This window comes from Pseudopipra pipra, chromosome 3, assembly GCF_036250125.1.
Source record: "Pseudopipra pipra isolate bDixPip1 chromosome 3, bDixPip1.hap1, whole genome shotgun sequence".
NCBI lineage: Eukaryota > Metazoa > Chordata > Aves > Passeriformes > Pipridae > Pseudopipra > Pseudopipra pipra.
Genome location: NC_087551.1, coordinates 111,907,438 through 111,933,112, shown reverse-complemented (window position 1 = coordinate 111,933,112; position 25,675 = coordinate 111,907,438). Strand labels below are relative to the sequence as shown.

Below are 25,675 nucleotides of genomic sequence, written 5' to 3'. Positions count from 1 at the left end.
TCAGGGAGGCAATCCTGCCCCTCTGCTCAGCCCTGGTGAGGCGCATCTGCAGTGCTGTGTCCAGTTCTGGGCTCCTCATCACAAGAGAGACTGGGAGCTCCAGGAGCAGGTCCAGTGGAGGGTGACAAAGATGATGAAGGGACTGGAGCATCTTCTGATGAGGAAAGGCTGGGGGAGCTGGGGCTGTTCAGCCTTGAGAGGAGGCTGAGAGGGGACTTCATCCATGTCTGTCAGTGTCTGCAGGGAAGGGGCAGAGGATGGACCAGGTTCTGCTCGGGGATGCCCAGCAATGGGACGAGAGACCATGGACAGAAACTGATGCTCACGAAGTTCCACCTGAATGTGAAGGAAAACTTCTTTCCTGTGCAGTGACAGCACTGGAACAGGTTGCCCAGAGAGTTTGTAGAGTCTTCCTCACTGGAGATATTCCAGAACCATCTGGCCACAGTCCTATGCCAAGTGCTCTGGGATGACCCTGCTTGAGCAGGGAGGTTGGACCAGGTGACCCACTGTGGTCCCCTCCAGCCTGACTCATTCTGTGATTCTGTGACAACGATCAGTCGTTGCAATCATGGGATTCTCTCCCTAATGTAGCTGCATCACTTGGGAGCTCAGAGTGCTGCTGGATGAGGCTGATGGCTTGGTGCACTTCTACACACAATCCTGCTCTCCTGTTTTACTGTGTTCCAAAATCCCATCCCCCAGTTCAGTCAGGCACTGGGGCCAGCAGAGCTCTCTGTGCCCCACGGCTGCAGGTGCAGCACTGCCTCTCACAACTCACTGTTTCCTGAGTGCAGGTGGACTCTTTGCAAAGTTAAATTTGAGCTGAAAATTTCTCCCAAGTGTGTGCAAAATGCAGTTTAGTGCAGCTCTGTGGCCTGACCTATTTAAAAGGCCCATTCCTAAAAGCAAGATATGCATATACAGGTTTTTAAGCATAGGTCACCTGCTGAATTGTTTTTTAAACAATGAATAAAAACCATAGCAGTTTAATGAACAAATGAATATGCAGTAAAAAAGCACAGCAGTTTTCTTTCCCCTAACCCATTCTCAGCAATGTCAAAAGCCACCTTCATTTTAATGTTTTTCCAAGGAAAATTGTCTGAAAGCAATATCAGTTGAAATAGATATTTTAATGGGAAGTATCAGACAAACTTAATGAAAAGCAGGGACATTAGCTCAGCTTTCATTACCCTAAGATACTTGCTTTACTCTTAACTTCCTTTGAGAGAAGAGAAGAAACTGTAAAATAGAGTTTGCCAGCAACAGCAACTGATATTGGTCAGCTCTGGGGCTGCTGCTTCTGCTTTATGTTGTATTAAGATCACCAGGGAAGAAAAAGCCATGAGAGTTTATTGATATTTGGCACAGCTGCACCTCGGGTAGTCACTGTCTTAACACTTCCATATGGGACTGCTGACACCCTGCAGGTCCTGTGCAAAAAATTCCGGCTCTTTCTGGGCCTGTTCATCGCTCAGAGATTCCTGGCTGGATTGATGGTGTGGACACACAGTCATCTTCCCTTAATTGGGCTGTTCTCACTGCCTCAGTGATTCCGTGGTGGCAGCCTGGTGGATGTTGACACGACATTTATCTTTCTGGAATGGACGGTGATACCACAAACAGACTTGGGCTGTTACTGATGAACTCGAGGAGGGAAAGCAGAGCGGTTGTGGAGAGCTTCTGTTTGGCTGGGTTATCCTGTCCAGGCACCACCAGCAGTAGTTCCAATGATGGACTGTCCTGCCATATATTAGTAATACTTTCCACTTCTCTGTTTTGAGGGTTTTGGACTCTTTGAATGTGTTACTTACTGTGGATAAAGTGTGTTACAAGACTAGTATGTGAACTCTTTTGCATTACAGAGGGGGAGTTTCAGGTCCATGCAAGTGAATCTCTGTGACCTCACTGCGTGTCTGTGGTACAGCTTAGATTTGCGGAATTTTCTGATGTTTCTAGTAGCTTTGGGAAGTCTAGCATATTTTTTCAAGGCTAGACTACACTGTAGAACAAGTCATTTCAGAAATAGGAGTTTGCTGATGCTTACAGTTGCATTTACTACTTCATTTCTGTGCTATAGCTTTTATTCCCTTCTCTTCCAAACAATATATTTGCAAAGAAAAGCATTCCTGCTAAGGTGTGTGTTACACTAGGGACCTTATAAGATGAAATGAGATAGCAGAGGCATCTATTTAACAAAATAGTTGCTTCCCTTTGTAGTTCATAACTTAGGAACTTCCTGCCAGCATTATTTTTTCTTTGAAGACAGTTCATAAAGTTGGCTTGCAGCATACAAATATTTTTATTAAAATTGTGGTAGTTAATGTTATCATTTCATTTGATGGTTAAATTATAAACACTATTGAAAGCCCACAGGGGAAGGCTCAAGGTACATTGTCTATGCAAAATTTAGTAAATTATCTATTCTTTGCAGTATCCAAGATATATCAAGGTGATAATTTACCAGTGTCCATTTTTGCTTTTGATTGCAGCCCAAGTCCTCTGAATTAATTCAAATTGAAAACCACTTGCTTAGCTGGAGTTTTATGGTTTACATGGTACATTCTGCTGCAGGGTGTATCACTTACTAGTTTATTGGAGATTGTATTTTAATTTCTCTGTAGTTTACATGCTTCTAAAGTTTGCAGTTTCTTTTACATTTTCAGATATGCTATTACTGAGAAAACACCTGGAGAAAATAGGAGATTTTATAAGACTAGGAATAGAGAAAATACTCACAAAACTAAAATATGGTGGAAATCCTGAGTAGTCTTGCTTTTATGCTCACGTATTTTATTTTGTGCTAATGTGTTGCCTTTGTGGAATAGGCTTTTTTTAATAAGATCTCTTGGGAGAGTAATTGGAACCAGAGGATCACAGCAAAGGGTTATCAGTGGTCTTCACTGCCAAGTTGTTCAGAATCTGATAATTTACAATGCTTAGAAATAAAGTTCAGCATTGACAAAGCTCTTCATTGCAAAGGGCCTTTGCACACCATCACTGTCCAAAGCTCACCATGAGACTTCTGCTGGGTATTGAGAGGGAACCAGGCTGTTTGCTGACTTGTTTAATGCCTGAGCTTCTGCAGGATTGTCAGCCTCTGCTCTGGAGGAGACCAGTGCAGGCAGTCTGGGTTTGCAGGGGTGGTTTTTGAAGGCAATTACACTGTGCTTGCTGCCCTGTTACCTCACAGACACAGCAGTAACCCGTGTTTGCTTACAGGTAATCAGAGCTCTTGACCTCGGTACTTGTTGCTGTCTGTGATCTTACTGCAGTTGTTTTGTTTTTTTTTTTTACTTTTGAATGGTAGAGAGTTTCCAAAAAAGTTTAGTAAGAATAAATTAGTTGTTTTTCTTCTTGAACTGTGCTCTTCTAGACATGTTTCTACTGCGATTGAGGTAGAATCATAGAATCATTAAGGTTGGAAAAGACCTTTGAGATCACCAAGTCCAACCATCAACCTGACACCACCATTGTGTTCACCACTAAAACATGTCTGAAAGTACCATATCCACACAATTTTTGAACACTGCCAGAGATGGTGACTTCAGCACTTCCCTGTGCAGCCTGTTCCAGTGCTTGACAACACTTTCTGTGAAGATTTCTTCCTAATATCCAGTCCAAACCACCTCTGGTGCAACTTGAAGCCATTTCTGTTTGCCCTGTCACATGTTACCTGGGAGAAGAGACTGACCCCCACCTGGCTCCAACCTCCTTTCAGGGGATTGTAGAAAACATATATGGCTATCACTGATAGTAGTGCTAGTCTTAGAAGCAGTTCCCAAATAAAAATTTTCTAAGTGGGCTTTAATGTCATCACTGTAGATCAGCAGTGGCTGCTAATTTACCCAGTAACTTTCTAGATTATTCTAGTTCTGAGAAGTTGGGTGCTATGAACTGTGGGAGCACTAGCTCTTGATATACCCTGTACTATCTTTACTCAGCAGTCATTCCAGCTTGTGTTAGTGTTTGAAGACAAGTCATTATAATTTAAGGAATGTAGTTCAGGTGGAGACTGCTCTTGGGTTATTAGATTTGGCTGTGAGTAGAGGAAATAGTGTCCTACAGACATCAGTAAGTTGTAATGCTGTGTGATGTACATGGCAAATATAGGACTTTATATCCAGGCTTCCCTATTCAGTTGGGTAAAAGTGGCTCTATATTGGCATGCAAGCTCTGAATATTTGATCTGGTTTCAGTTGTGAAGTTGCAGCTGCTTACCAGCAGTGCCTTAATTTGAGGATCTTTTGTAACTAAATCTTCCCATGAAAAACTTGGTGGGATCCCAGTCAATCAGAATTAATTCCTTTTTTTTTCTCTTTAAATTTGCACACTCTGTCCTTCTTTGACTGTTCTGATACTTATCAGCCCTTTTTCTTAGTGATCCTTGTTTCCCCCTTGTACGTTAAGTAAGTATTTTACTGGAGATGGAGGTGTTCAAGGCCAGGCTGGATGAGACTCTGATAAGCTGCTCCAGTGGAAGGTGTCCCTGCCCATGTCAGGGATGATCTTTAAGGTCCCTTCCAACCCCAAACCATTCTGTGATCTTCAGTGTTGCAGCAGAGATGTGAGGTTGTGTCAAGCCATGGAGTGGTTTTAGTTGATGAGCTGAGCTCATGTCAGTTTGACAGATTTGAACCCATATTCTTCTACACTGGAAATGCAATTTTTGTTTCATGTTAATCCCAAGCCTCAGATTGCAGCAGTTGACTGTTACCTTTTACTAACTCAGGGGTAAGTGAAAGGCAGAGGTTTACAGAGAGTTTTCCCTGATCAAACTGTAGAAAGATGAAACAGTGTTTCAAGCCAAAAAATGGCAAATCTGTCCAAGGGCATGGAATTGGAAAAGTATTTTTAAGTAGAGCAATTAATGAGTTTTTGTTTAAAAAAACCTCGCTATTGTTGAGTGCACTATCAAGGTTGTGAAGGCAGATGACCCCACCATGCCCAGAGGATGCTGTGGTGTTTGGATCATCGTTGCCCCCAGGGTGGTTGGAAATGCTGGTGAATCCCACTGGGTGTCGTGGTGTGTTCTCATTCCAGCTCCTCCAGCTGGCTGAGCCAACATCAGGCAAGTTCACAAACCCTGCTATTTAAATTGAGTTAATCCATGTCCTGCCAGCAGAATTGGGTATGGGAGGGCCACTTGTGGGTCTGAGGTGAGGAAGGAAGTTACAGTAAAGTTCAGAGTAGTGCTCTATATGTTCCAAGAGTAACCTATTCAGCGGAGCTGGAGCTGGCACAGGATTTCTGTGCACAAGTGAAGCAGCTTTATGATGATATGTTGATTCTCCAAGGTCATGGAACAAGTTGGTTTACTTTTGACTTTGGCTCCAGTCAGAGCATGCAGCAGTTTTTCTTCCATGTTTGTTTAATCCATCAGGCATGATTAAGATCAATTAAAAGACAAGAGAGCTTAAAGCTTAATGCTGTTCAGGGATTACCAGAAGCTCCACATTTAATAGAAGGAAAACAAAATAGTCAGTACAGGAAAAAAGCCCTTTGAAATTAGGAGGGGTGTCCTCAGTAGACTTGGTGAAAATGCAATTTTGAAGGCAGTTGAGCTCTTCCTTCCTCAGGGTCAGTTTTTCTTAAATCTTTCCCAGTGGATGTTTGTTCTCATTAGGAGTTCTTCCCTCTTTTTTATTGTCCTTAGTTAAACCTTACAACTAACCTCCTATCTAAAATTTCCCTGCCAATTTAAATCCCTCTTTCTTTCTCAGTGGCCATAAAACCAGATTAATTTTTCACAATGACCTTTGGGATATTTAAAGCATGTGTCTTTATTCTTTTTCTCTATTTTTGTTAGACAGAGGAAAAACAAACCAAAGAAACACTGTTTTTACAGTCAGTCTCCCTTTTCTAGATCATGTTTTACGAACTTTTGGTTATGTCTGTTGCTCTGTTTTGGTTTCTCTTCCTCGGTTCTCTAGTGCTGTATTGAAAACTGAACACTACTAGACACGAGGAAAGGCTTTTACATCAGAGATTTGGGATGGTATGAGGCTCTCACACTTGCCCTGACATCATATATCATCTTACCCTGTGTCTGTACATGCTGTTCTCATTTTGCTGTAGCTGGTGTAGAAGTCAGCAGAACCAAAGCTGGCCAAGGAGTAGTACAAAATAAATAAGTAGAGAGATCTTTCACATCTTTCCTTTTTCTGCTAGGTTCAGGGGGGAAATGGTTGTCAGATTTTACTGAAATCTATTTCTTAGCTTTAAGTAAATAATGTAGACTACTGTTTAAACACACCTTTTCATAACTGCTTGGAATTTTTAGCTCGGTATCTGAGCCTTAAAATTTTATGAAGCTTGAACTAAAATTATATGCAGTTGTTGGCATTTATGCAGCAGTCAGCAATTTTTCATAAATAGTATTTGTTACAAAAGTTAAGACCTCCCTTTGACCTTTTTGTAGTAGGTCCTAAAATCTTGTAGTTGAGAGGGAGGAGGAAAGGTGGTTAGTGTTCACATTTCTCTCTATAACCAGAGAAGGAAGAAAGGGTTGTTATTTCTGAGCTTAGATACGTGGGAGGCTTTTTTCTTTTTTTTTTTTTCCTCCCTTCTTTTCTTAATTTTTTCTTGCAGCAGTGAAGCCTCTGATAATCCAAGATAGACAAGGAACTGAGAAAAGCAAGGGCTAAGTAGCAGCATAAAACCTAAGGGCTCTAGTAGTTAAAAGTAAGAATCTGTGTCCAGAACAACTCGAAAAGATTAAGTCCAGTTCTCATTGTCTGAAAATTTCAGGAGTGCTTAAATAATGGGGGTCTAATAGGCATTAGACTTGAACTGGCTTTGTTTTTCTTGGAGAAAAACAGTGCTTTATTATATACAATACCTTAAAACAGTAAACACTTAGGGTGGGATTGGTCCACCTGACCTTGAGTAAGGTGCCTGAGCCAGCAGAGTGTGCTCCTGTTATAGTCAGTGAAGAGCCTTTCCGTGAGCTCTGGATCAGATGAGCCACCCCCTGGAGTTGCCAATTTCTCTCCTGCTTATGGAAGGGCCTGATGTGACAAGCTCAGATGTTCATGTCTAAAGCCAAGCAAAGTGAATCCAAACTGAAGTATGTAAAAGTGAGAGATCGACCCACTGCCACCACTACTGATGGTACTCAGAGCATGTGGATAATCCAGGACTTCTGCCCACAGTGCCCTGGTCCAGCCCCTTTTCTGTATGGTGGAGTTAGTGCTTATATCTGTATTTATGTCCTCAGGTACTCAGTGTTAAATGTTCCATTAGAAAATTAGATTGTTGAGAGATCACAGAATCACAGAATGGTTTGGGTTGGAAGGGGCCTTAAAGACCATCTCGTTCCAAGCCCCTGCCATGGGCAGTGACTCCTTCTACTAGACCAGGTTGCTCCAAGCCCCATCCAAGCTGGCCTTGAACACTTCCACGGATAGGGAGTCCACAGTTTCTCTGGGCAACCTGTGCCAGGGCCTCACAACCCCCACAGTAAAGAATAAGATCTTCACTCAGGACGACAGAATAGTGGAACTTCTCTAAATGATCTTTTTTAAGCTGCTCTAGAACAGTGACACTGGGAGTTTCATTTCACACCAGGCATACTCAAAGTTGTCTATAATGCTGTGGAGCAACGTGGACAATTGACCTTTGTTACATTAGGCCTCTGTTACAAACAAAATTCTGTTTGCCTGTGCATCCATCTATTCCATGATCTCTAAATGTCAGTGGCTCTCAAGACACATTTCTCATCCAAGGAACAGTAATTGGAAAATAGTTCATTGACCGCACAGCTGTATTTGTTGTTGCAGTAATAGCATATTATTTACCAGTGAAGACATTTAAAGCTTTCATACTTTTCCATCAGAGAGTATCCTCACAAATCCCTAATCTATTTATTTAATTTTCTCTAGATTTATATAAATATTGAAAAAGAGGCGCCTTTCTGTATGCTTAAAGCACCTTGGGCATAGCTTAAGTCTACATTGCAAACAGAGTTTGAAAAGCACAGCAGTCTGCATCTCTCTCCCCAGGAGCAAACTAGACAGCTCAGAAAGTCAAATTTCTCTTTCACTCACCCATTAACAGTTTGCTCCCTTGACCATTCACTTTGTTTATCTCTGCACCACCAACCAAAACTGTTTCAAATGAGTGAATAAATTGTTAAGGAGTAGGAGGGCATGTTACAGAAACGTGCAGCTGTGTAACAGAGGGTACTTCAGTACAGTTGGGGGGTTGGAAGGTTGATGAAATGCGCTTTGCAGTAGCTTGGTGCATGAGACTGTGATAGCTGACTGTGGTTATCACTGTAAAGGCAGATCAGAAAGTAGTTCCTTCCCAATGGAGTTCAGTTTCATTGGTAAGAGACAATATATTGGGTAATTGTAGCAATGAAAAGCTTCTGCTTGTGGTTGATCATTGGTAATTTCTTTGTGTGTAACAACATTCACCAGTAAAACTTTGATTTTTAAAGAAACAAGGTGAGGGCTGATGACTCAGAGACTGTGGTTCTGAGTTAGCCTTTTTTTATATTTTATCACTTGAGAAACTTAAATATTTTCTTCTTCTCCTGCACTAATTTATCTTTAACTGTGCCAAGAATCAAAATCTGAAAAGCCTGATTCCTTTTTTTTTTGTTGAGTTTGGCATCATTCACACAATGCTTTCTGAAAAAAAAAAGGATTCTTTTTTAAGGAAATAGCTTTAGAAAAGCCTCAACCAGAAACTTTATGTCTCTGTTCAGAGATGTGAACTGCTGCACCTCTCCACAGTTGTGCTCAGTGGTGTAGTCCTGTGTTATTTGTTGGTTTCATAGGATCATAGAATGGCCTAGGTTGGAAGGGACCTTAAAGCTCATCCAGTTCCAACTCCCTGCCATGGACAGGGACACCTTTCACTAGACCAGGTTGCTCCAAGCCCCATCCAGCCTGGCCTTGAACACTTAATCAGATCCAGCATTCAACTGGTGTGAATCCAAGAGTCTTTCTGAGATGCCTTATGATGACACCAGGAATGAGGCATCACCACCTGTGGAGTTCTCATCATGGCACCTGGGTTGCTCTTGGGATGGTGAACATGTTGTATTTTTGTTTGTGTTTTTTGGTGGGATTTGCTTTTCATACCCTTTAGAAGCAGGCAATAAGTAATTGGTGTCACCATCCTGTCCCACCTCAGTGAGTTACCAGGATTTTGTCCTTTGTCTGCTGATGTGGCTGTCCTGGGAAAGCACATGCAGGGTGGTGGTAGGAATTAGTTCCCGTTCAAATAGTCCTGCTGTTCCTTGCAGTGTTTCTATGCCCAAACACTGCCGTTCATTTGCCACTTACACCAGTCTAAAGTATCTTCATTATGGCTCTTTGCAACAGAGAAGGATTCAAAGCTGCCTTAACATTCCCAGTGGTCTTCTCCTGTGTGGAATATGATTTAAATGAATTCTGTTGGGATAGGCAGGATTGATAGATGTTTTTGCAGACTAAGAATATGATTTTGAAAAGGTGGAGCATAATATCTTTATTTAGTTTTCCATTACTGAGGCAGATTACATCTCCTGTGTAAGTGGGATATGGCCTCACAAGCAATCGTGTGACTTTGCCACTTAGCTCAGCAACTGCAACAGTTCCTGTGTGTGAAGCTGTGCTCACAGTGTGTCATCAACCCTCTTTGGTTTAGTGGACTTCACCCCTGGAATAATGTATTTTGTATATTGTAAAGATTTTAATCCAGGAATCTAGGTTGGTGCAAAATGTGAAGAACTATTTTTTAATAGAAATCAAAGAACTCAATCAACTCGATACAATTCCACAGATACATTTTTACTGATTTTTTTTTTCTCTTGACTTCTGAATTCTGGGTAAATAAAACAATTCTTGTGTTCCTTGTGGCAGATAAACAGAGGCCACATGACAACTGAAGCAAAGAGAGCTGCCAAGATGGAGAAGAAGCTGAAGATCCTGCTGGGTGGTTACCAGTCCCGAGCCATGGGCCTCATCAAACAGCTGAATGATTTGTGGGACCAGATCGAACAGGCCCACCTGGAGCTGCGAACTTTTGAGGAGCTGAAGAAACACGAGGATGCTGCAATCCCTCGGAGACTGGAGGTGAGATTCCTGAATGTAATGCCTGGGGTCAAACACAGGCATTTTGTGGAAAAGATGTTTTTACAAGATACGAGCTCTGAGCTTCACAGCCTGAGTTGGTATCAGGTGTTTAATGTTCTTTTAAAATTTTGGCTGTTACCAGATTCATCTGCTGTTTACTTCAATATCAAAGATTCTGTGATACATGTATTAGAAGCTGGGACTAATCTGCCAGTGTGTTCTTTAACTTTGGGGTTTTTTTATTTCCTTGTGTGGTTTATTTTATAAACCTTCTGAAATGCATATCAGCAGAAGTTCCATATCTCTCTTAATTTGACTTGTTTTGGTTTTAATTACAGTTAGAACTTGTAAAACTTGTGTAAAATCTCTTACTTTCATAAAAGTCAGTGGACCAAATGCTAGTATATACCTGAAATCAGTGCTTTGGAGCCACTTTTCTTAGTTCAAGGATCTCCAGGATATTCTCTTTTTATTCATCTTAACGAGACAACCCTCAGCCACAACTCAGTCCTATGTCTGAGCGAGTGCCAGGCTTGCTTTCCAAGGACTTAGTACTCACCTGAGCACAATTTTTCTTTTTAACACTTTTTTTCTTCCAAAACAGAGAGTTCCATTGAGTCTCAGATCTTCTCAACCTTTTGCTCTAAAAACATTAAAACAGATCAGTCCTTAAAACTGGTGGTTTAGAAATGCTGGTAGATGTTTTTACAAACTCCAAAGTGATTAATTGATTTAGTGAAAGATAACAGTAAAAACATATTAAATCAGATGATAGCTGCTAATAGCACCTGTTTTTAGTACATGGCAAGGTTCCAATTTGAAATCTCTTCCTTTTGAAGCATTTGATCTTAACTGCTGCCAAAGACAGGGTGAGATACCTGAGATTTGAAATAAGATAACTGTGATTCTTGATACTTTACATCAACTGCCCTGTTTTACTTTTCTATTTAAAATAAGTAATTTTAGCAATGTCCTGTCACAATTCTGACCTCTTCCTCTGAAGCAACTAAACTATAACCTTTGGTAAAGCTCTTCATGGGTGTGACTGTTGGAAAACTGACTGGTTGTTTAATGATATTTTCGTTACAGTGTCTGAAGGAAGATGTGCAGCGACAGCAGGAAAGAGAAAAGGAGCTCCAGCAGAGATTTGCTGACTTCATGTTGGATAAAGAGACTTTTCAAGCAAAGTATTAAAGCACAAAATTCCATTTGTCACTGATGTAACATTTTTAAAGTGTGCAGATACTTCTCCAGCAGCTTTTGCCAGCAGTTGCAGAAATCAAGTGTAGCCTGCTGTTTGCATCTTGTCAACTTTTGTTCCTTTAATGGACTGTTCCAAATGATCTAGGTATGAATAGCTCTGGCCAGTGTTAAAAATAGATTTGAAATGTCCAAAATTTTATTGAAAGAAAAAAATCACTCTGGTATGATTTTAGCCATGTCTTCATTTGCTAGGGAACTCACTTTATTCCTAGTGTTTTATCAGTCTTAAGACCTGTAAGATACGTGCCTGCAGAATAATGTCTTTTGAATAAACCTGGAATGTTAAAAAACAAAGAAGTAATAATATGTCTGTCTTTTAACTAAAATTGAATCTTCCCCTATCCCAGCCCCCTTTCATATTTCTGGTAAATTGTCTTTCTTCCCTTTCCCCACTGCTACCTTTATTTTCCAGGGCTGTAATTTGTAATAGGAAGTACCTGTGCAGGATAATTGTGGCCCAGGTAATACCCTGTTCCTGATTCTTCTCTGTGGATGTGACTAAACACTCCCAGCTTTATCAAGATGCTCAAATGGTCACAGTGGCATAATTTCACCATCCCAGCACAGCCTAGTGGTTCCCACAGACTTCAGCAGTACCATTACATTTTCTAAGTATTAATTCTTTTAAAACCATCTGCTTTGTTGCCCAGAGCAGCCATGGTGTGGGTTGGGGAAAAAAGCTCCGTATTTGCTACTCTTCTCCTTTCACCACATCCCAACAGGATACAGTTTTCTCATTGCTTTGACCTAAAGGGTAAGGATAGGCTGGGGGTAAATTCATTATTTCCTATTCTTTGATATTTTTCTAATTTTTATCCAAAAATCTTCTTGGTACAGTTGTCACACCACACTTGAGTTAGATGTTGCTGTTTAAAATTTTGTGTGCCCTTCCCAATGTTTTTAATACAGGAATTTGCCACAATCAGGCATCTCATTAGAGATTTCTATAAAAATTTTTCTTAAAAATAAAAAAGACACTTTCACATTTTTATTTTTGCAGTGGTGTTCATCACTTCTTCAGAGATCCATCTTACTCCCAGAGTAAGTCTTTTGTTTGTGGCAATGCACAGGAAAAAAAAGGCAAAACTGTATTTCAACAGCACAGAATTCAGCAATTAAATACATCCAGTTGGATGCATCTTGCAATTTTGCTTGTACGTATTTGGATTTAAATGAGGATTTTGCTATTTGCAGTTTTACCAGATTAGTGTCACTTTGTCTCCACTTGGGAATGTTACTGGGGGACACTGTCAGGGCTGTGGCTGTGTAGCTCTTTCAGTGCCATCCATGGAAACCAATGATAATCATATTTTTTTAAATGTAACCTGTCCGAATCCTGCTGATCACTGGCAGGAGTAGGTACACAGCCAGCCTTGGAATATCTTTCCCTTTACTCACCAGGACATCATTCTTCTGAAGTATTAATGCAATTATAGACTACATACTTCTAGAAATGTGTTAAATATTTAACTAAGCCAGAGCACATCTGGAACAAAGTATTAAGCATCAATCTTGTAGCATATGGGGTATTTTAGCTTGGATGGTTATACCCAAAAGGAAAAATCATGGCATATCATGACAGTTCTTGTGGTTGTGTGGTAGCTGGAGATATTAACTGAAAACCCTTGTGGGTTTACCAATACCACAACTACAATTATTTGCTTTCTTTTTAGGGCTGCAGCAGAGCCGCTTTGGTGTTTCCTGTATTTTTGACAGCTTGGGATGGGAGCTAGACAGATACTCAAACATTTTTCCTTAACAAATAGTTTTAATGGCAAATTCGGAAGGACTGATCAATCCACAAAAGACTTTTCTTGAAATGCATGCAATTAACCAGTCATTAATTGCAGCAGATAGGGATTTGTGGCATGCAAAACAGCAGATACCAGGTGGTTATGTTTGAGAGGTACCTGCAGGAGGTTTGCTCAGTGTTTTCTGCAGTTCAGTTTGTTTACACAACACTTAAACTTAAGTTCACAGTTTTCCCTGTCTTTAGTCAGAGTTTTAGTCCTAAGGTTTATGTCCATCTCAATATTGACAGAAAACTAATGAAGTCTCCTGCCTTAACTTTAAGCTTGATTGTGCCCTACTTTAGGCTTTTACCTGCCCTGAGCTGCCCTAAGGCAGCCAGTCCTAGATCTGGTGAAATTACCCCAAAAACTGCACACTGGGTGCTCTGTGCATGTGACTGTTGGATCCAGAGGGATGTGAATGGAGCAGCAGAGCCTGGCTAGAACATGTCAAGATGAAGAAATTCAGGTGTGGTAGCTTAAACTGGAGTGCTTGGAAAATCTGTTCAGCTAAGTTTGAATGCTGGTAGATGTCAGTGCTTCCAGCCACAGGTGATGATGGAGCTTGGGCTTGCCAGATCTATTTCTTGGGCTTAGGCTCGGTTTTATGTCCCAAACTGCACTCCCTGAATCTCCTTCTAAGTTGCTTCATAATTGAATACAGATGTTTGGTGGACATAAGTGACCAGTACACCTTGATACCAAATTTTTATTTTAAATTTCTGAAGCCAGCCACTGATTTGATTTACTATTTGATTTACTATTGATTTACATTTACTCTTGTTTCTTTCCAAAACAATAGTAAGTATAACCATAAACATTGCAAACTAGTGAACACTTTGCTGCAATGGGTAAACCCTACCCTGACTGACTGACAGAGGTGGGATGGGGGTTGTGCTGTGTGTGTTAACAATTATTTTGAGAATTATTTAACATTCTCCCTGAGAAATTCATTTCCATTTAGCATGCCAAGATATATCTGCAAGCCTTTAAATAATTTCAGCTGATGATTTTCCTCCCTTCCTGGAATCAGACTTGGCGTTTACATATTGGATCAATCCCGTAGCTGGAGCCTGCTTCAAAGTCCATGGAGTTGATAAGACCGTCATTTTACTTCAATTGAGTTGGATTCAGGTACCTGGGAAAGCCAAGGGGACAGCAGGGCTAAGTTATAACAGCTGGGTGTCTCATCCATACCTGGCAGATAACAGGAATCATGAGCTAGAGGGAAGGGGGAGACTTCTCTAAAGCACAGGAGGTTCCCTGTGAGAAATCCAGCGGAGCTGGAGCCAGCTCTTCCAAAGATGGCAAATCTCCAGAGGAATAAGAACTTTGTAACACTGTAATTAGTCACTGCAGCCAGGGATGGCCAGAACACACTGGAGTTCTCTGGCTGCCTTAAGCAGAGAGAACAGAAAGAGCACCTTATTGTCACCCATTGCTGCTTATTCTGGTTGTGCACTGTTGTTTGCTGGGGCAGCACATTTGGTTTAAAATATGTTAATGCAGCTTGATTGTCCAATCCCCTGCACAGAACAAACATGAGCCAGGCCAGATTTCACAGAATCACAGAATATGCTGAGTTGGAAGGAACCCACAAGGATCATTGAGTCCAACTCTTAGCCCTGCACAGGACCATCCCCAAGAGTCACACCATGTGGCTGAGAGTATCATCTAAATGCTTCTTGAACTTCAGCGGGCTTTGTGCCATGACCACTGCCCTGGGGAGCCTGTTCCAGCCCCCAACCACCCACTGGGTGAAGAACCTTTGCCTAAAATTCAACCTAAACCTCCCCCGACACAACTTCTGGCCATTCCCTCCGGTCCTGTCACTGGTGACCACAGAGCAGAGATCAGTGCCTGCCCCTCCTCTTCCCCTCACTAGGAAGTTGTAACTGCAATGAGGTCTCCCCTCAGTCTCCTCCAGCTGAACAGGCCAAGTGACCTCAGCTGTTCCTCACACAGCTTCCCCTCAAGGCCCTTCACTATCTTCGTTGCCCTCCTTTGGACACTCTCTAACAGCCTAATATTCTTATATTGCAGTGCCCAAAACTGCCACAATATTCAAGGTGAGGCCACCCCAGTGCAGAGCAGAGCAGGACAATCCCCTCCCCTGACCAGCTGGTGATGCTTTGCCTGATGCCCCCCAGGACGCGGTTGACCCTCCTGGCTGCCAGGGCACTGCTGACTCATATTCAACTTGTCCTCAACCAGGATCCCCACGTCCCTTTCCATGGCACTGCTTTCCAGCCTCTCATTCCTCAGTCTGTATGTTTGTTGAGGTCTCTTTGCAGGGCCTCCCTGCCTTCCAGGGAGTCAACAGCTCCTCCCAGTTTTGTGTCACCAGCAAACTTGCTGAGTATCCCTTCCAGTCCTGTATGCAAGTCATTTATGAAGATGTTGAAGAGCACAGGGCCTTAGATGGAGCCCTATTGTACCCTACAAGTGACAGGTCACCAGTCTGATGTTACCCCATTCACAATTAGTCTCTGTGCTCGAACTGTGAGCCAACTGCTCACCCACCACATGATGTGTTTATCCAGCTGTGTGATCCTGTGAGAGACAGTATCAAAAGCTTTACTGAAATCCAAAAAGATTACATCAACTGGCTTCCCTTGATCAACTCTTGTCATAATCAAGGTAGGAAGAGCAAATGAAGATGGAAGTGGTGCAGAACAGAAGGGCAACAGAGCTGGGGAAGGATCTGGAACACAAGTCCTATGAGGAACAGCTGAGGGAGCTGGAGATACTTAGTCAGGAGAAAAGGAGGCTCAGGGGGGACTTTATTGCTCTTTACAGCTCCCTGACAGGAGGTTGTAGCCAGGTGGGGGTCAGTCTCTTCTGCCAGATTACAAGTGATATGACAAGAGGAAACAGCCTCAAATTGCACCAGGGGAGGTTTAAAGAGGATATTAGGAAAAATTTCTTCACAAATGTTGTCAGGCACTGGAACAGGCTGCCCAGGGAGTCACCACCCCCAATAGTGTTCAAAAAACATGTAGCTGTGGTGCTCAGGGACATGGGTTAGTGGTGGGCTTGGCAGTGATGGGTTAATCGTTGGAGTCCATGATCTTAGAGGTCTTTTCCAACCTTGATGATTCTATGATTGCCTCTGTCACAGGACATCCCACTTCATTGTCTTTGTAAAGTGAGTGAGAAACACGGGCTGCAGTGCTCCAAGGCCATGAGGCAACTACCCACAATTAGCTCCTCTAACCAACTGAACTGGATCTGAGCCCTTGATGAAAACGCTGGAGATTCATTGTTCTTTGTGATCATGGCCTGAACATCGATTTCCGCATAAAATGCATCAAAAACCATGTCTGAACTTTTTGTCTTGGCTGCAAACTAGCTAACAGTATCATAAACCAGTGTGTGAACTTTGGCTTGCCTTCGGCATCCCCGGACAGTGATGTTGCTGGAGAAGAGAGATTATTGTGGTCTGGACTTAATCTGCCTCACATTCATCTCAGAATCCAGCTTGCAGTTATCTTCCATAATGTGGGTTCAAAGCAACACCTGTCTTCCAAGCAGGATTTAAAAGTGAAGTATCAAATAGCATTTCCCCCATTTTCCTAGCTGAGTGAAATGCATATTGAAAAAGAGCCAGAAACTCATCTAAAAGCAAAATGTCCTCATAACTGATTCCAGACCTGTGCTCTCTACCTTTCTAGGGCTCCAGCTTGTGCCTTTCCTTGCAAACACAAAATACCTGGTTCTGCTGGTCTCGAAGACTTGCACGGACACCAGGAGTGAGATCAGGCTCTGAAAAAGTCTTAAAAGTATGTTTGACATATATCTAAGCCAATTCATCCTTATATCTCCACTAAGTGCACACGGTTGTCTCACTCTTAATTTAAAAGTTCAACAGGAGCTCCAAACACTTTGCTGAATCAGGACTTTAATAATTTTGAAGGAAAGGGGAGTAGCAGATAAAAAAAGAGGAGCTTCACTTCTCTGGTTGCATACAGGCCCTTAGATAAGTCATCTCCCCTGCAGCAAACCTCATTAACGTTTTTATGCATTTAAATGAGGTGGTTTAACCAATTCCTGCTGCCTCAGGCACAACTGGTGCACACAGTAGGTGAAAAGGTAAAGGAATGGGTATGAGCAGGGTTTTGTAGCATCACTTCTGCTGCTGGTGTGATTACTCATAGCGGGTTTGATTGTTTGCCAGTTGTTTGGGGGTGATGTCTGGGTTTATTATAATTTATTGAGAGATGCCTTAGTGTCAGGATTAGAAAAATCTTGCTTTCAACTCAAAGTCAGAGGTTTTTCACATATCAGGTTAGACAGGGTCTGCCTCATTAGATCACTTTCAGGTTTCCAAGTTACAACTGTGGTTCTGATGTATTTGGATTCCTCACAGATTCCTCAAAGGAAATGCAAGTACCTCTTTTAAGATCATTTATGTGCATTGAAAGCATTTATGAATTGCGACATGAGGAAACACAGACTATTTTATTATTTATTCAGTTCATATATCAGATCTTTTGCCAAGTACATGCTACTGGTAAATGCCTCATAGGATGAGACAAATGTGTGTTAGGTTCCCCTCTTCTCTCTCCTGGAACAGAAATGTGGGCTCTATTTTGTATAATTATCAGGCCAGTAGCATTTTAAAGCGTGTTATGCAGCTTAGGTGAGACTGTGGCCCCAGTGAAACCAATGAGAGATTTGGCTTCAGCTTCAATGGAACTGAGATTTCCTTCCCTCTCCTCTTCTGTCTGTATTTGATGAGCCTTTCTGTCAAGAGAAGAAAGAGATCCTCTTTTGAAAAATAGTCATAGATGCTTAATAAAGCTGAACGAGCCAGCCAGGATTACATTTTTAGCTCTACAGCCAGCAAAATCTATTCCAGAACTAATTCTGATTAAAAGAACTGAATCTACTGGTTGAACCTCAGACACAAAGGCACCCCTGGAGTAATTCAACTGTATGACATATTTATTTTTTAAAAACAACTAATTATTGCACTGATCTTTGTAATATCTGGCCCTTGTGTAAAGCATTGATTTCAAAGCTGTCTCTCTCTTATCTATTATTGTTCATGAATTATCTTAAGGCTTGTGCAGGACCATCACTGTAACTGACCTTTAAAAAAAGAGTGAGTTTACTGGCCACATTAATTAAGCTGCATGGCAGACCATAAAATAACTATAAATAGAAGTTAAATTATTCCACAGACTGTATCCTCCCACTTTTTTTTTTTCTTAATTCTGACGCGACCAAATCAATCTCTAGCACAGAACAGGCTTGTCCGTTCTTGGTCAGTGCTCCTCCCAAGCACTTCCAAAGGTCTGAGAAGGGGTAGGGTCTTTCATTAGACCATATAGGTGGAGAACACAGATATTCACAAAGTCCTGAACTCTGAAACTAGACTTTCACCTCCCTTTTCCAGTTGGTTTATTCAAAGATATTCTCTGCAGAAGAACTGTGCTGCTTCTACATCCTGAGCTCATCTTGGCTCCAACAGTGACCTCAAAGGTTTTCATTCCCTGTATTCCTGGTGCTTTAGTTGCAAAGAGACAATTCTGGTCCTCTTACTTCAAGTTCAGAGGAAAACAAGACAAAACTAGGAATAGTAGTTTGGTGGAAGTAGAGAATGCTCTTACTAATGTTCCCCAGCTCTCAGTGGATCCCATGTGCTTCAAGACCACTCTCTTGATGTGGAGGGAAGGAACTCTGAGCACAGAACCTTCACAGCCAACCTGTTTATCTTCCACCATTGATAAGCTGAATATGGCTCCAGTACCCAGCAGGTGCCTTGGGAAATGGGAGAGGTGGATTTGTCAGGCCTCAGCTCTGTGGGTTGAATCCCAAGGATATTGCTTTGTGGTGCATCTTCTCATGTCTAAACCCAGTCCTGGGCTTTCTGGGGTTGCAGAAACCTGCCTCATTACCACGTAACACCTCTGTGGTTTTTCTCTCAGCACCTGTGGCCAGCATCCCAACAGGATTCACATGTGTACCACCCGCAGCCCTGGCCAAGCTGAGTCCTGCAGGGTCACCAGCCTGTGTAGCGTTTGATGGAGAAAGGACCAGGTTATCAGGAGAGCAGAGGAGAAGCCTCACCATCCCTGGCTGTGTCAGGACTGAAGCACTTCCTTAGGGAGGCAGAGCAAAAGTCTTACAGATGTAACCTGGAGCAGAGCACAAACCCTACTTTTCCTCAGGCCAGGAGAGCCCCAACCTTGCACTGCTCCCTCACCCCACTGGGGTGTTTTCACCCCGTTAAATGACCAGTCATTGCTTTAGAGGGCCCTGACCATTTTCTGTCCCCGTTCTGGCAAGATGTTTAGTGACACAAATGTGTAATTTAACTATGATAAAGTGCCTTTCTGGGGGAGATGCCAAACCTTCAGCCCTGTCATGGATTTGAAGGTCCAAACCTTCGGTGAAACTTTTGCCAGCCCCAGAAATCAACCATCCAGCATCGCTGTGTTGCTTGGAAAGCATCCAGATTCTGGTGAAGGCAGAACTTTTTGGCTCTGGCCTCCTGCCTGATCTCTAGACAGGAAGGTGGGAGTAGCTGGCCATCCTCTACCTCATGGAAGGATTGTACAGCAGGGAAAGAATTGTGTTTTATGTATTTCATGCTTGCTATAGCCCATCCTGTGGATTTTATAGAATCATAGGATCATTAAGGTAGGAAAAAACCTCTGAGATCATCAAGTTCAACCATCAACCCAGCACCACAACCGTATGTCCCTAAGTACCATATCCACACAGTTTTTGAACACTTGCAGGGATGGTGACTCCACCACTTCCCTGGGCTGCCTGTTCAAATGTTTGACCACTCTGTCTGTGGAGAAATTTTTCCTAATGTCTAATCTAAACCTCCCCTGGTGCAACCTGAGGCTATTTTATGCTGTCATTCTTAATAATGGCAATGCTACCAACGTCCAGGGAAGAAAAAAAAAAAGAGGTCCTTGAACCTACAATCAAAATAAAATATCCCAGCTAATTCTAAATCACATTAAACTGGGGGTGAACTTAATCATCGGGGTGGGGATAGAATAGTGAATCCAATTTCCTAGCAAGTTTTTAGCGCTTTTCCTAATGTGTTTTTAGCAACAAAACAACCCCTCTGGCACTGTGTTTAACTTCCTTTTATTGCAGATGCCTTTTGGTTAACAGCAAGGATCTGATTTAGTTTTACACTTACCCAGTGACCACAGGAGGCGGATTGTGCATCACCAGGGAATGCTCCAAAGTCTGTCTGCCTCCCCTGCTTCCAGCAGGAGCGAGGGATCCCAGGAGCACGGCCAAGCCCATGTGGCTGTGACAGTAATTGAAGAAACTGCTGAATCAGCCAAAACAAGGGTTCATAGCGAAGCTTGAGCCAGGCAGACACATGTCCTGGAAGCACCAAGCAAAAGATGACCACAAAGACTTGGCCAGGAGAGGTCAAGAGATGCCAGCTGGCCGGGAGGCACCTCCTAGGACATCACAGTGGTTTGCATCTTCCTCATGAGGGGAAGAGGAGGGACACACACCAATCTCCCTGATGATCAGTGACAGGACTCAAGGGAATGTCATGAAGCTGTGTCAGGGGAAGTTTAGGTGGAATTTTAGGCAAAGGTTCTTTGCCCAGAGGTGGTTGGGTACCGAAACAGGCTCCCCAGGGAAGTGGTCACAGCACCAAGCCTGACAGAGTTCAAGAAGCGTTTGGACATCTCTTTCAGGTACATGGTGGCCTCCAAACTCAGGCTCAGGTAACCCCTTCAGAAGACAGTGCTCAGCATGGATCAGCCTTTCCCCACCCTGGTTTAGGGACCAGAAGCCCAAGAACAGCTGCTCAGTGGCTGAGAGCCTGTCAGAGCCCACAGATGGAAGCAGTTTTCTTCCAGAAGCTGAGCGCAGCTTCCAAGCCCCAGGGTGGAAGGAGGATACTGCAGGGAAGTGGGGCAAGGCAGAGGAAGGGAGGGAGACAAGGAGGAGTAATGAAGTGCACACATGCATATGTGTGAAGGAACGACCTGACACACGAGATGTGTGCCAGCGAAATTAAAAAAAATAATAATAAAAAGTGAGTCCTGATGCTTTCGTGCTCATGCAACACATGCAGGGCTGACCTCAGATGCCTTCTGTCTGGCATCACCACACTCCCACAGATGATGGTGCTCAGGTGATGTATTTGGTCTTTGGCCATCTCTGGCTCAAAGGTCCTTGACAGAGAACTTGGCCCAATAAAAAACAAGGGAAAGGGCAGCCACAACTGGAAGACACTCATCGTCATAATTCTCTGCTACTGAGCAATGCCTGGACCAGGAGCTGTCCCGTTTTGTGCTGTAGCAACAAGGCACTCAACTCCTCTTCACCCTTTCCCAGACTAGGCAGACAGGAGCACTTCAAGGAAGAGGTTAGGAGGCTGTGGCCAGGTTTGTCTTTGCTTATTTTATATCCAGTCACAGTTAAATAAAAAATATCTGAACAGTCCTCAGGCCTGGGTGTAGAGTCCAGGGCTGTTCACTGCTTGCTGCCTGCCCCCATGAGATCACAGGGTGCTCTGTGCAGGGCACGGCCACATCTGGGGAGGCTGAGGTCACTTGATTTCTTCAGACTGGAGAAAAAGGGGCTGAGGGCTGACCTCATTGCAGCTTCCTCGTGGGGGGAAGTGGAGGGGCAGGCACTGATTTCTTCTCTCTGGTGACCAGTGACAGGACTGAAGGGAATTGCATAAAGCTATCTCAGGGGAGATTAAGGTTACATACTAGGAAAAGATTCTTCACACGGAGGGTGGTTGAGCACTGGAACAGCCTCTCCAGGGAAGAGGTCACAGCACTAAGCCTTCCAGAGTGCAAGAAACATTTGGACAACACTCTCAGGCACATAGTGGGATTCTTGGTTGTTGTGTGCAGAGCTGGACTTTGATGATTCTTGTGGGTCCCTTCCAACTCAGGATATTCTGCAGAGGGCAGCCCATTCCCATATCTAATCATCCTTTCTGTGAAGAATTTCTTCCTAATGTCCAGCATAAACCTCCTCTGGTGCAGCTTAAGACTGTGACCTCTTGTCCTATCTCTCATTATCTGGGAGAAGAGACTGATCCTCACCTGGCTACAACCTCCTTTCAGGGAGTTGCAGAGAGCGATAAGCTCCCTCCCCCAGATCCTCCTTTTCTCCAGTCTGAGCCCCTCCAGCTCCCTCAGCTGCTCCTCATCAGACGTGCTCCAGACCCTTCCCCAGCTCTGTTGCCCTTCTCTGGACCTGCTCCAGCACCTCAATGTCCTTCCTGAACTGGGGGGCCCAGAACTGGACGCAGGACTCGAGGTGCCTCAGCAGTGCTGAGGCTGTGTCTCTGCCCTGCAGCCCTATCTCCTGATGAGCACAAACCCTTCCCAGCTCCATCCAGCAACACTACATTCCACAGCCTGAGGCAGGACACCCTCCCCCCAGACCACCTCTGCAGTGCCAGACACTGGCTATCCTGGCTGTGTAAACACCACGGAGGGACTAAAGATAGTGCCAGATCATTGCTCAAAATCACATCTTTTCTTCTCTGCAGAGGCTAGAAAATGGCAAATAGGATGCAGGGTTTGGCTCCACAGTGTTCACTGTTGTCATGACTCATGAGTTATTTTTTTTCTTTTCTGTAACAGAACATATGGCTGCAGAAATTATTCCCTGTCTGTTCTGACAATGGCTTGGTCAAAACACATTATGTTTTTGCATACAGTCAATGTAAGAAGAGAAGCACAACAGCATCATGTGTGTGAGTCAGTATTTTAAATATTTTCTTTAAGTATGTTATTTTACATGTTTAAAATACGCTTATGTGCAACATTCAGCGTATTAAATAAAGTCAAAATGAGCAACAAGTGCTGTGGCACAGGTTAGCTGCACAGCTATAAATCTCTGTTTTGAAGCTCAACCACATGTGAAACAAGAGCTAATAAAATCATGGCAAAAGCAAAATTAATGTAAGTCTTTTCAAGAGGATCCAATCCCAGCGGAGGATTTTGCTCGGCCAAGCTCCTTCCAACTTTATTGGATGATAATTATTTCTGTACAAAAAAATGTTGCAATCAAACACTCCCCAAGCAGTACTTTTGTTTTCTACAGAGCTGGTTGAGCAATGAAAAGATTTATTAGTGGAGAATATATTAATGAGGAATTTGTGGAGAAACAACCAAAAAGTCAGCGAGTGGAATTTCCATGAAATATCTCCAGGGTATGAATTTGCCAAGCACAAAACTTGAAGATGCCCAGTGCTCCCTGTGGGGTAACAATCATACCTCAAACTCTGGAAACAAGTATTTTTGCCACCCAGCATGCACAAAGGAGAATACCAATTTACAGTAGCATCATAGCATCAGAGCATGGTTTGGGTTAGAAGGGAACTTAAAGACCATCTCATTCCAATCCCCTACCACAGGTAGGGACACCTTCCACTAGACCAGGTTGCTCAAAGTCCTTTCCAACCTGGCCCTGTGAAGTCCAGATCTACTGACACCAACTGTGAGCCCAAAGGAGCAAGTGTTTCATCTTCTGAGTTCAGGCTGCCCCTAATTGTTGGCTGAACTAAATAATCCTGCACAGAACTGCTCATCTCATAAACATAAATTATGGTTTCTTGTCCCTTCCTATGAAGCTCCATGTTCTCATGGCCAAGCAGATATGAGAGATATGAGCTGGACAAGCCTGTCTCATAAACATGCCTCTGTGGGACAGTCTCTCGTGGGACAAACACACACTAAAATAAGAAACATCCATTTTCCACACACATTACTCACTACTAACATACAGTCTGAACTGTCCTGCCATCTTCTTATTTAATGGAGTTTTCCTTGCCATGATCCGTGAGATAAGACACTATTTAGGCTTCTCCTTAATCGCTTGAAGTCTGTTGCCCGATAGGACATTATTATAACTCCATCATTTTTAAGATCTAGGAAGAAAATTCTCCAAGTCTGTTGTAGCAGCAAGCGTGATGCTTTTGCTTCCCTCAGACACTGTAAAAATGAGAGGAAAACTTCTTTATTACAATATTTAGGCCTTTTATTTGAGTTTATCAAATCAAACAATCCATTTTGGAGTTGCCTTTTTCTTCTACCTGTGGGAAAAAATTGCAGGCTACATATCCGAGTTCTTCCAGTGCTGGGATATCTGTATTTGTGTTGAAGATAAACAGGGACAAATTTCTCTTCTTTCCAATTTACAGAGAGTTTGGACTGATGTATTTCCTGGAACTGATGTATTTCATGGAACTGATGTGTTTGATAGAATTCAGGAGATATTTTTTGAACCGTTAAAGGAAAATACACAAGTATTTCCTGAATTTGTTTCTTCTTATCCCATAGTTTACATGAACTGTTCAGCAAAGGGAAGCAAAAGCTGAACTTCAACCAAATCCAGACCAAAGCAGAGCTTCTGGTAGAAACCATGTTGGGATTAAATGATTTCCTTTGGTTTCCATCCAAAACCAAGCTGAACGTGGATTTCTGGGTTGAGTTTCACTTTGAATTTTTGGTTTTATTTAGTTATGAAGAATTAAGTGAAACTTGGGAGGTTCAAACCCTCATTGAATGATCCTGAAAAATGATCTGCAAAACCCCTCGCTATGGAGTCCAATTTCCTACCTTTGATCTCTGTGGATGCTGGGAGCAGCACCAGTATCTCTTCCAACCCATAAAAAATATGCCGGTGAAGCTACAATTTCTTTTTTATGTAGAGACTTCGCTATGCAAGAGACAACATCCAGTCCCAGTCACCACCCTGGGGCCAGCTGGAAAGTAGGAAATCCCTGAATTTGCCCTTCTCCAAGACAGGTTCTGTCAAAGCGAGCAGGTACCACCTTGAGCATGCCAAGAGAGAAAGGCACAGAGCTAGGGGACCTACTGATTTTTTTCTCTGGTGAGAGGAAAGCATTTACCTTCCTCAGCTCCCAGCTTGTGCCAGAATCACAGGCAGTGCTCTTTGGGCTTCCCATCATGGTCACTATGATCCATGAAATCCTAGCTGTGATGCAGCTGTCACTGAGCAGCCCATCCCACCTGACAGGAGCCAGAGTGCCATTGAGCTGGTGGCCACCCAAGTAACAGGCATTTTAATTTGTTTATCTACCCATCTGAGGTGTAATCCCATATGTGCCAGCTTTGGCAGGAGAGATGGTGCAAGAACATCCTGCCCCACCATCTTGTATCCTCATAGCTTGCTTTTTAACTGGAGTAATTTCCATGATCTGACTTCAAGCCCTGTATGATAAAACTGGGGAGGGAGGTAATTGCATCATAGGTTGAGAAGCTTTTGGGGAAGAAGAAGCCTTTGAAGCTGCTGGCTCCCCCAGAATATCCTCAGGTACTCCTGTTGGACCCTTCCTGTGGATGTATGACACGTCTCCCAGTTAAGTCATCTTTATGGAACACGTACTTCCTGCTCCCTTGTGTTTTTATTTTCCTCTCCCTCTTCAAATGCTTCCTGCCTTTGGCTGTCTGTGACTTAACTTCTTGGAGCCTTAATAGTCTTGGAATCCCTCTACTTCTATAACTTGATTTTACTATTTAGGAGAAAGTTTGATTCATTCCCCCCAAACCAGAAAGAGAATAAAGG

General features: G+C 42.9%; 1 protein-coding gene across 3 annotated transcripts in view; it reads left to right on the top strand.

The window, feature by feature from the left end:
- Nucleotides 1-11,627, top strand: part of CDC5L (cell division cycle 5 like) — a 31,157-nt gene extending 19,530 nt beyond the window's left edge. For all 3 annotated transcript variants that reach the window (XM_064650761.1, XM_064650759.1, XM_064650760.1), the window contains 2 exons: nt 9,855-10,067; nt 11,157-11,627. In XM_064650761.1, the coding sequence (XP_064506831.1) occupies nt 9,855-10,067; nt 11,157-11,261 (318 nt within the window). In that variant the 3' untranslated portion in view covers nt 11,262-11,627. The remainder of the gene's footprint in view (nt 1-9,854; nt 10,068-11,156) is intronic.
- Nucleotides 11,628-25,675: the final 14,048 nt, after the last annotated feature.